The 12,282-nt window shown below is 36.7% G+C and overlaps 1 protein-coding gene across 2 annotated transcripts in view; it reads right to left on the minus strand.

The window, feature by feature from the left end:
• Nucleotides 1-1,741: 1,741 nt before the first annotated feature.
• Nucleotides 1,742-12,282, minus strand: part of GRB14 (growth factor receptor bound protein 14) — a 57,246-nt gene continuing 46,705 nt past the window's right edge. The window contains exons 9-14 of one of the 2 annotated variants that reach the window (XM_088145186.1): nucleotides 9,705-9,782; nucleotides 7,055-7,171; nucleotides 6,903-6,972; nucleotides 5,790-5,877; nucleotides 2,362-2,455; nucleotides 1,742-1,888 (exon numbers count right to left, since the gene is read on the minus strand). In XM_088145186.1, coding sequence (XP_088001312.1) covers nucleotides 1,742-1,888; nucleotides 2,362-2,455; nucleotides 5,790-5,877; nucleotides 6,903-6,972; nucleotides 7,055-7,171; nucleotides 9,705-9,782 — 594 coding nt within the window. Of the gene's footprint in view, nucleotides 1,889-2,361; nucleotides 2,456-5,789; nucleotides 5,878-6,896; nucleotides 6,973-7,054; nucleotides 7,172-9,704; nucleotides 9,783-12,282 lie in introns of both variants that reach the window. The other variant, XM_088145188.1, reaches the window with a different exon arrangement.

A 12,282-nucleotide genomic window follows, 5' to 3' on the forward strand; every position in this document is an offset into this window, starting at 1 on the left:
TTTGTTGACAAGGAGTTGCAGGTTTTGATAGATCTGTTCCCCTTCCACTTCTTTGGCATCTGTGGTTGGAGCAGAGACTTCGATGACTGTGATACTGACTGGCTTTCCTTGGATTCAGATTGAAAGTAAAATAAAAATTAACTGCTCTCAAAGGTTATTTTCTACTTCCTAAGGTTTGAAAGCATCCTTATAGCATTACTTTTCTCTTTCCATTCCATTGTATTGTCTGGAACCCAGAGTGGGATATTGAGGAATATTCTCTTTAAAGGTTCATTCAATTTTTTTTCCCATTGAATTCCTTCATAAAGATAAGATCTACTTCAGAGAAAGATTCTCAGCTGAATAAATTACAACCAGAATTTTACATTTCTTGATGACATTTTTAAAAAACATCTTGTCTATGAATTTTTCTATGGTAATCAGTGATTAAGGACTTTTTAAAATTATATCTTGTTTTTGCCTATTGTATTATGAATGAATGTTGTGGCTATTTTTATACAATCTCTTGTCAGTCAAATTATATAATTTATTCTAGGAAAAACTGTAAATAAATAAGAACTGTAAGGAAGGCACATGGAAAACTCACTGAAAGTCAGTCTAATCGACTCTCCTGGGGTTCTAGAAAGCTCTTAAAACCTAGGTCAGCTCCCAGTTAATGTTTTTGTGGGGGCCCTGCCATGTTTTTATTGTTGTGGTTGTTTTTAGTCTGGGCTATCTCATTTGGTTTTATGTTTTTGACTCTTTTAACTGTGGATTTTATAAAATTGGATTTTATAAGCCACCCAGAATCTACTGGAGTGGGCGGCCCTAACCAATTTAATAAATAAATAATGTTGTTTTGACAACAATTAAAGTACTGAATGGGAAAGTAACATATTAATGCCATTATTAAGGGGAGAAGTCAGATGTCCTTTAGCTATTTTGAACCATATTCAGTCTATACAATGAGTTCTGTTAAATGGGATAATGGGATTTGTAGTTTATAATACCTGAAAGGTTACAGGCTGCCTACTTGTTCTCTATAGATTTAATGGGTAGACAAAAATTTTTATTGTAAATGTGTACTATTATCAATGTGAGCTAGCTATAGCCATTTTATTTGCCCAATATCTCATTTATCCAAGATTTTGAAATTTACCTTGCAAATAGATATTTTTCACTCTGATTAAGCTCTGAAACCATGATCTGGAACACAACACATCAAACCATGGCTGGGTCATCTTTGTATATCATGGCATTGCACAGGTTATATTCATCTGATTTCATCAGATGCAAAAATCAACAAAAAGTGTAGCAAACAAAGGCAAACAAAGGCACAAATGTTACATTTCTACACTGCACTCAAAAGCAGTCTGAGGAAGCTAACAGTCATGTTTGCAGGGTATGTTTTTGCTATAAAGTAATTGTGAGGAGAAAACAGAGGAGACGTTTGAAAAAAAATAGTGAAAAAGACATTTATTGGTATTTTGAAAAATATTCCCTAGGATTCCAGCACTGCACAGTTATACAATTTCAGTTTGAAATTCATATTTGGAAGATTAACCATTGATTAATCAACTCTAACACAAAAGTACTGCATTTTGTTTTTCTGTAGGGAACAGAAGATCTTCTTTGTAAGCTGAAATTTACATTCAATTACTTGTTTTTAAACTTCATTCACATAGCAAAGTGCTTTTTCAAAAGTAATGTTCTGTCTTGATTTGTTATTCTAGTGGGCTTAGGTGAGATGTTGATATTTTAGCTAAAGTGCAATTCGGGCACAGTAATATTTTAACTTGCAAGGAAGGATTCCTTTATTGAGTTGGTAGAACTCCACGAGTTGAATAAGATCAGAGAATCTGGTGTGACCATCATCCAATGTATAAAAGAGTTTGCCTTCCTCTTCTAACTGCAAACAGAGAGAGAGAGAGAGAGAGAACCCATAATCTATAATGAACTGTATTCAATAGGACTTACTTTTCAATAGCCAATTAACTAGGAGTAGCCTGCTATTATTGATACATATGGCAGCAGGATCTTGGGTTTTATTTAATAAAACATTCCTCTGTCCCATATGAATCTTATTTATCCATCATCTCTCAAGAAACAAGTTCTGTGAAATATGGACTGTATCTTTGAAGATCCAAAGCACATAGGAAGAAAAAGCTAGAATGATAGTCCCGTGTAGTCTTTTTGGGATATATGTCAAAGCTGATGCCAAAGTCATAATGAGAAGTTATAGCTCATGGTTTTGGGATGCAATTTTCATAAAGGAGTTGGTTGGAAACTTCTCTCTCATAGAAAAGTGCAAAACAATGGGATTTGGTTATTATAAACAGAACATCAAAAGATTTGATTCAGCATCTTAATGGCTATACTTACTGGCACAATTTGGAAGTGCTTTATTTTTAATCCATGGCTTAATGACAACACAAAAGTTTTGGGATTGCTTTGACTATCCCGCACCAAGAAAACTCTATGGAAGAAAGAAAAAATATGATCAAGTATATTTAGTTTTGGTAGTGAAATAAGAAGTTATGTCCATAAATAATGGCATTCTGGTGCTAGCACAGAAATTATAAATATTTCTGGATTACAGACACTTTATTTTACCTGTTTATTTTTTCAAAGCTCACACAATTAACATTGCTTTAATTGCTATATTCCAGGCTTGGCCTGGAGTCATGTGTTACAGCATCCAGGATGAAGTTAAGCAGGTCTGGATCAGCAAATGGGAGATTTGCCAAGTGAGTTTAAGGTATGGAGCTTTAAATTATATCATGGACAAAGAGGAAATAAGAATGTGACAAATACAGTACATCGTATATGCTATTATATCCACAAAAAGCGCAAGATGGATGACAAAGATAAAAGGTCCCCAAATGAACATAGTAAACAGCTTCAAAAACCAGCAATATAACCAACAGCAAAAATGTCTCTACAAATTTTCTAATGAACAAAGGCACTAGGCAAGGGTGCCCACTTTCTCCCTTATTATCTGTGATTGCTTTAGAAGTCTTGATGGACAAGATTTGGACATATTTGGGGTTAAAATTCCGGGAGAGGGATAAGAGTTGAAATGCTATGCAGATGATGTAGTACTAAGCATTATGCAAACACAAAGCTCTATAAGAGCTGATGAAAACAATCAAAAGAGTTTGGTGAATTCTCTGGAGACAAACTCAATGAAAAGGAAACAAAATAATAACAAGATATTTAACTCCAGATGAAAAAGACCTTGTTTTTTAAAAAAAGAGTCTGGTTGTGAGACAACAAAAAATCCAGTGAAATACTTGGGATTTTATCTGATACGATGCAATAAAGACATATTTCAGAACAATTACAATAAATTATAGGAAAAATATCTTGAAAGGTAGAAGAACCTAAAACTTTCTTGGCTAGGTCTTATCGTGACAATAAAAATGAACATACTGCCCAAGATGAACTTTTTATTTCAAATGGCACCAGTTCCAATCTCAATCAAAATCTTGCAGGATCAGCAAAGAAGAATAAAGAGATTTTTATGGAATAGGGAAAAATAACAAGAGTCGGATTTAACATTTGCAAGATTTGGAAGAAAGATGTGACCTTGCATTTCCTAACTTTAAATTATATTACCATGCTAGCTGTCTATCATGCATAACATAGTGGATAAAATCCCCAAATAGTAGAATATTAATAATAGGAGGAGCTGATTTAGCAATGGACTTCATGGGTACTTATGGTATAAGGAAACAATTTGAAGAAAATAATTTGAAAGGACATATCAAGATCAAGTTTGATAAAAATATGGAATCTTTAAAAACAAGAATAAGTCTGACAACCTCACCATTAGCTTCACTGTCAAATGCCTTTTACTCTAAGGACAACAATAAGATTTAATCAGATATGCCAATATGGTTCATTCAGACTCAGGAAACAGACTAAAGGCACTGTAAGACCTGCTCAGTGGATGTACAAATTTACCATGGCTGGTGAACTTACAAATTGCCGGGAGAATAAAAAGTGATCTCAGGAAAGAAGGAGGAACTTTTGTATAAGGGTTTCAAAATCTGCCATCTTTCTCCAAGATCACCTATTAGGTTATACATATACATACTGTATATATTGAAACATGTATATATTGAAACATGACACAGAGACTGAACAAATTAAAAATGGTACGATAAAGTGGATGCAAAACTTCAAAATTAATAACATTTACTCTAAGTAAATTGGGATAAATGTTTTATGGATGGTATATAACTCTATCAGTAATTACCAAGATAGATAAATCATATAACAGTAAATGTTGGAAATGCCCTAAAAAAGAAGGAAATTTTATCACATGTGGTGGTTGGGGGAAGCCCTCAAAGGTACTGGAAAAAAATACATCAAAATATTCAGAAAATCCTAAAAATAAAATTTGAACTGATGCCACAAATATTCTTATTAGGTATAATTCCCGAAAACATAAATGAAAAACATTACAATTGACTAAGATACAAATCTGGCACAATGTTGGAAAAGAGGAATTTTGCTGACAATATTAGATTGGGAAACCATCATTGGAGAATATGCAGCAATGGCAAAATTGACAGTATATCCATAATAGAAGTCTAACCAAAATTAAGCAAAAATGTCTCCCATATATGCTACACAGCAGGGCAAATATAGACATTTGGAATATAGTATGGCTTTAGGAAGAAAGTTATGAAACTGATCAAAAATAATAGATTAAAGGATTCAAATAGATGCTAGCAATAATCTTCAATGTTTAATGTAAAGTATATAAATCTAGGTTATGGCCAGTGGTTGGGGAAATAAACAGAAGGAAAGGGGAGAATGTCTTACTAGAAAGTTTTCCCAAAATGTTTTTATTTATATTTTATTCAAGCTTAGTAGTTGTTACTTTTTGTGTCATTCAACTATTATTATCCAATAGAGACCTTTCTTTTTCTTTGCAGGAAAGAGAGAAACAAAACAGCAATATTTAAAAATGTGCCTCTATAAATCAACTATGTCACTGATAAACATATATATATTATGTTTATCCCAACAATGTTAATCACTTCTGGCATTTCTTTATAAAAGCAGAATGAAGTGCCCATCTCAGGAACCAGATGTTGGAGAAGAGGCAGGGAGCCACAGAGACCTCTTCAGAGAAGAGAACTCTGTGCATGATAAGGATGTTACCTCTATCCCAGTATGGTAGACTTCCAGCAGATTAGATAACACCTTAAAGCAGATTTGAAACCCTCAGTTGAGGCCCGCATTCAAACGAGGACAATCCACTAAGGGCTGCATGGCTGGAACAGATGGTCATCCCCATTGTCTATTTTGCCCTCTTCTTCCTCTCCTCCTGCTGGTCGACTGTCGGGGGCTTGAACTGATTCTCTGTGGAAGCTTCTAAAATTAGGCCAAAGCCTTCTGAAAACAAGCTAAGAGGTGCTTCAGATACAGATAGCCACCCTTACTGAGCTACCATTACTTCATGTTCGTTTGTTTGATTGAATTGATTTTTAAGACTACCAACTCATTGGTGACTTTGGCATCTTACAGAGGATTAAAACAACCACCACCACCATTAAAAGAACTCAAGGATGCTGGGAAGAATAAATCAATCTATGACATTGCTAGTGGTGCTTAGTGGGAACGCATATGAAACTAACTCAGAATCTACTGTCAGAGTCAGGGCTTAAGTTCCTCCCCGAAGACCAGCAGAGTCAGGGCCACATGGACCCTGGAGGAGATACTATTCCATAGGGTAGGTAAGTGGAGCAACATGAGCAATCAGTCATGAAATATAATTGTCAAGGGAAAAAACTTACCCATCCACCAATCCTTGCCTCAGAATCAGTTGATGTGCATCTTCTCTAGAAATCTTATGATGAAACCATGGCTGTGAACTGTGTATTGCTAAAAACAGAGTTGTAGATCAAGTCTGTCTCATACGATTTTAGGGTAAGGTAATGCGCCTTTACATTCTGCTTCAAATATCTGGGGATTATTTTCCACAGTTCTGGCTCCTGCAAAGAGTGTGTCAAACCCCTAGCCCAAAGTGCCCAACAGTGTTGCAGTAATTCTGGGCTTTTTTCATGCCAGAGAGGTCCATTTTATTCCAGCAGCCTAAAAGCTTTTTGATTCAAAAGCCCTAGCACATATCTTACATGAACTTACCTTGGGTCACACCCCTAATCTGAATTAATCCAGTCAACATTCTTAAAGGCTATCTTTTAAATTAAAAATTGTATTCCCAATGTTATTTTGCAACTTGAGGCTGGATTTTTGAGCTAGAGTTGAAGATCTCTATCAAATCATGACCAATTGGCCAAACTTTAAATTGACCCCTTTGGGTTTGGCTCCTTTCAGTCTAAGAAGCCTGAGTATCCCCCTAAACCAGGGTTCTCCAGTGGTCAATATCAACCCCCAAGGGTCAATGGGACTATCTATTATTGTTATTATTTGCTGTACTATCAGTTAAAGTAGCATTTATTAAATTATTCTCATATAATAAATGTTTGGGGGTTGATGAACAATCTGAAACTTCACGAAGGGATCAATGAGCTGAAGAGTTTAGGGACCCCTGCCCTAAACAATGTATTTTATAAAGATATGCACCATTCTCTCATTGCCTTGCTTCTATGGTCCTCCCAAGAATTTTTTTGCTTGCCCAGAAACAGAGGTATCTGCAGAAACCTTTTGCCAAAACGGCAAAAGCAACATTGCACTATAAGTTCCACATCATGACACACATATAAAAGGGGCAGCATTTGCATGCAGGGCTGTCCCTTGATAGGCACAAATCAATCTCCATAATCTCTTTTAACAACGAAACTGAGATAAACTTGTTTCATGATTTCATTTTGTGAATATATATATGTCTGTGTATGATGGATGAATTCATGACTTCACATGCTACAAGATTCATCAGTGGCGCATACCTGCAGCTGAGGGAACACTTTGCAAAGTGCTGGGACTGCTGTGTGTACCAAGACGTAAGCTCCCTTTTTTCTACATGAAAAGAAAGAAAAAGTACTCAATTTTTGAACAAGAAACCTAAAATTAAGAATGGCTTTAAATGAAGTTTCCATACCCGCCATGCTAAACCTTCTTCAACTGCAACTGATAGGGCTTCTGTGGGGCTTTCAATAATTCTGGATTTATTCCCTGTGAAGTCCATAGCCACAAGAGAATTCTCTGAAACACTTCTCTATAGGATAAAAAATGTGTTAATTGCATCTAACCAAAATATTTTACAGTATACCCTTGATTATTCTCAGACAATATCAACATAGGATCTATTGATTAGCCAGCAAAAAAGTAAAAATAAAGGCATCTTTTCAGAAGAGGGTGGCTCATAAACAATATACAGTGGGGCAAAAAAGTATTTAGTCAGCCACCAATTGTGCAAGTTCTCCCACTTAAAAAGATGAGAGAGGCCTGTAATTTTCATCATAGGTATACCTCAACTATGAGAGACAAAATGGGGGGGGAAATCCAGAAAATCACATTGTCTGATTTTTAAAGAATTTATTTGCAAATCATGGTGGAAAATAAGTATTTGGTCAATATCAAAAGTTCATCTCAGTACTTTGTTATATCTTCTTTTTTGGCAATGACAGAGGTCAAACGTTTTCTGTAAGTCTTCACAAGGTTTTCACACACTGTTGCTGGTATTTTGGCCCATTCCTCCATGCAGATCTCCTCTAGAGCAGTGATGTTTTGGGGCTGTCGCTGGGCAACACGGACTTTCAACTCCCTCCAAAGGTTTTCCATGGGGTTGAGATCTGGAGACTGGCTAGGCCACTCCAGGACCTTGACATGCTTCTTACGAAGCCACTCCTTCGTTGCCTGGGTGGTGTGTTTGGGATCACTGTCATGCTGAAAGACCCAGCCACGTTTCATCTTCAATGCCCTTGCTTATGGAAGGAGGTGTTCACCCAAAATCTCACGATACATGGCCCCATTCATCCTTTCCTTTACACGGATCAGTCGTCCTGGTCCCTTTGCAGAAAAACAGCCCCAAAGCATGATGTTTCCACCCCCATGCCTCACAGTAGGTATGGTGTTTTTTGGATGTAACTCAGCATTCTCTCTCCTCCAAATACGACGAGTTGAGTTTAGACCAAAACATTCTACTTTGGTTTCATCTGACCATATGACATTCTCCCAATCCTCTTCTGGATCATCCAAATCCTCTCTAGCAAACTTCAGACGGGCCCGGACATGTACTGGCTTAAGCAGGGGGACACATCTGGCACTGCAGGATTTGAGTCCCTGGTGGCATAGTGTGTTACTGATGGTAGCCTTTGTTACTTTGGTCCCAGCTCTCTGCAGGTCATTCACTAGGTCCCCCCATGTGGTTCTGGGATTTTTGCTCACCGTTCTTGCAATCATTTTGACCCCACAGGGTGAGATCTTGCATGGAGCCCCAGATCGAGGGAGATTATCAGTGGTCTTGTATGTCTTCCATTTTCTAATTCTTGCTCCCACAGTTGATTTCTTCACACCAAGCTGCTTGCCTATTGCAGAGTCAGTCTTCCCAGCCTGGTGCAGGTCTACAATTTTGTTTCTGGTGTCCTTCAACAGCTCTTTGGTCTTGGCCATAGTGGAGTTTGGAGTGTGACTGTTTGAGGTTGTGGACAGGTGTCTTTTATACTGATAACAAGGTCAAACAGGTGCCATTACTACAGGTAACGAGTGGAGGACAGAGGAGCCTCTTAAAGAAGTAGTTACAGGTCTGTGAGAGCCAGACATCTTGCTTGTTTGTAGGTGACCAAATACTTATTTTCCACCATGATTTGCAAATAAATTCTTTAAAAATCAGACAATGTGATTTTCTGGATTTTTTCCCCCATTTTGTCTCTCATAGTTGAGGTATACCTATGATGAAAATTACAGGCCTCTCTCATCTTTTTAAGTGGGAGAACTTGCACAATTGGTGGCTGACTAAATACTTTTTTGCCCCGCTGTATGCCCACCTTGGAGCCATTTTTTAAGAGTATGCCTGGAAGTTATACCATTACCAAGATCAGCAAATGATATTTCATTTTTAAGAATTATAATCTGCACTCATAACAATTCTGTTTAGGTAGTTAAAAGCAAGATTGAATTAATTATTTGATTTTTGTTAGATTTATATTTTAAATATACCATTTAAAACAGAGGTAGAAAACTTTCTCCCCCTTGGATGTGGTAGACTTTGACTCTCACAGGTCCCAGTCAATGGTCTGGTACAATGGGGCGCTGTAGTCCAACAACCTTTAGAGTCATACCCTTCTCCGACTTACCCCAAGAAACTTGCTCTCACATAAAAAGAACCTGAATACTATCAATGGAAAAGTATAATGGGTGGGGAGGAAAGAAGAAAGAAACCTGGAGAAATTATATAAAGGGTGCCAAATTAGTGACAGGAGGGCTAGACTTTGGCCAAGAGATTCCACTGCATAGTAGAACTTCAAATTCATTTATAAATTCATTTATTCATTCATTCATTAATTTGTATGTAACCAAATCAATAAAGGCTCATAGCCAGTAAGTCATTGTGGGGAAATCATCTTGTTTTGGCAATCAAAACAGAAAATCCCACAACTATATTGTAAAAACACAACAATAAACAAGCTAAACAATTTCCTCTTCTTCCATGATCTCCAAAATCAGCTGCCTGAGGAGGCCACATAATGCAAAAATCAGGATTTTGTGTTTCAATTTTAGTTTAAGTAATTGTTATTAAATATACCTACCATGGGTGTGCTAAGAAAACTGCCCCCACTTCTTCCTTGATAGGGCTGTGTGTAATTCTGGTACAACTGCATTCCATACTATAAACAAGGAACAGAGAACTATTACAATTTTATGTATATACGTTCAACCACCTGAGAATATTCTACCATCAAAATAGAAACACAGCCATGGCATAGAGCCAGGTCATGCCAGGGACCACCTCTCCCTGATTATGTCTATCCATCCCATTAGGTCCAGAAAGAGACGCATGCTCCAGGTCCTGCCTATTAGGGAGTGCCATCTGGCAGAGCCCAGGAAGAGAGTCTTTTCTGTCATGGCACCCACCCTTTGGAACATCAACCCCCACAGAGATTAGATTGGCCCCAATACTGCTGGCTAAGGCTTTAAACAGTTTAGAGATCTGGATATGTGGCAGAGCCTGTCTAATGGCCATATTGATTTGTGTTGTGTTAAAAAACAAAACAAAACTTTGCTGCTGATTATGTGTGCATTGTTTTTATTGTCACGTGTTTCATGGTGTTTTTAATTGTTGTTACCTGCCCAAAGTCATGAATTTAAGATGAGCCATCATATAAATTGAGATAGATGGATAGATAGCTGGACAGACAGGCATTCAGAGATGAATTCTACCACTAGGCCATATGGTTGAAGATGACTGGCAGCTGCAGACCAACATCTCTAAAGGACCCAATGTTGGAGAATGTTGATTTAGAAAACTCAGCATGGTGGCTACTCCTATCACTTAATATTATCATAGTCACAATGATAAGCCAAATTATTATTCCATCTCTTTTAAACATGGATTGTGTGATGTTCTGCTACATACTAAAAACAATATAGAATGCCTGTGTTACAGACTTTACAGGCATCCTCAAAATGCTGAAATAACAAGTTTTCATGCTTTTTTTTTTTTAAATAACTGAGCAGGTCTCTATTTCAAAAACTAAGATGAGGAGGAGGAGGAGGAAAAGGGCACTGTCTGCCTAGATTTGCTCTTATCCTTTGACAAGTAGATTATAGGGAAAGAAACAGGGCCACCTGCTGACCCAGAAAACTTCAGTGTACCTGAAAGAACATCCCTAAGGAAACCTACAGCTTGCCAATTCCAATAGTAATACAAAGAACCTGTAATACACTGGAGCAGTTATTCATTGATTCCAACCCTAACAACAAAAGGGTATCAAGCTTTTGTATTTTATAAGCAGTAGCAGGGTGGAATTAGGCCCCCCTTTTTCCCCAGATCCTATCCAGAAATACCCTAGAAAAATCCAAATCTATTGGGAATTTTAAATATCTCTTCTCGTGCTGCTCTAAGACAGGTCCTGAATCAGATTTGGATGTATGATTAAATAGTGATTAAATAACGACATACAAAAGTAATTATTTAAACACCCACTTTATGCACAATATAGTTTTGTGCTATTAGGTGACTGGCTTGACAAAAGCATTAACAAAAGGCATTTTTAAAAAATCAATCATATTTTGTGCAATAAGCTCTTGGGAAGCTAGCTGAAGAATGTATTTGCTAAGACCCCAATAAATGTGATCAGATGATTCTGCTCAGGATAGGAATAACAATGATAGAAATAAATATTTTAGATGAGCAAAATTATACGTTACTTGGAGGAAGCTAGTCTTATAGCCACTTCTCCCTTAAAAGACACTAATCTTTCTAGGAGGTTATTCAGGGGGTTATGCCAAATCACAACAAACTCTTTGACTGCATTATTATATCTCAATTAAACTACTACATCCAATTTACTGTGGTTTATGGCTTAGTGTGATGAGTGAACTCAACCAACTGTGATTTATTCAACAAGCTCTAGTTAAGCAAACCATGAGTTAGTATAAGGTATAAAAAGGTTTTTATCTAGGCTTCAGCTACAAGAGTGATCACCCCTTCAGCAAACAGAATATTCACAGGATACGTTTTTCCTATCTCACTTTTTTTTTTCCTGTAGTCATCTACAACCCCTGAAAATTTGTCCTAGCAGACCCCTTCAAATTATGCATGATATGACTAGGAGAGCGTTTTGCAATCACACCTATATTTTTCTATAAATTGAGGAACAACATATGATCTAAGCCAGTGGCCTGGTTCACATAACACACTAAGTCATAAAATGCTTTATTTGATTTAGGCCTAATACGATATACAAACCAACCCATTATGGCAACCCAATCACTTCTTCAACAAATCATTCAGTCCAATAAACTGAAGCTGAGTTACCTTCTGAAATATTACTGTAAATATATAGCGGGCCAAAGTATATGTCCTATTTTACTTTTTCCAAATAGAAATATTCTCCTTGCCCCAACAGAAATTTTAATAGAATTTATCAATATTTTAAAAATGAATGAATAAAGTGCAAATAAACTTATATTAACAAAGAAATCACATCTAGTCTAAGGCAGAAATATGTAGGCTGGATTTACATATTGCCTTAAACCATAGTTTATTCAAGTTTGGCGATTAAGCCACAATTGATTGTTTTCAAACAACATGCCAAATCAATACCAAAGAAACCCCAATATGGCTTAGTGTATTGTGTGAATCAACATTGGTATAATAACTAT

This window comes from Python bivittatus, unplaced genomic scaffold (assembly GCF_059951505.1).
Source record: "Python bivittatus isolate LINGU-HERP-01145 unplaced genomic scaffold, Pbiv_v1 ctg000480_np1212, whole genome shotgun sequence".
NCBI classification, from domain to species: Eukaryota; Metazoa; Chordata; class Lepidosauria; order Squamata; family Pythonidae; genus Python; species Python bivittatus.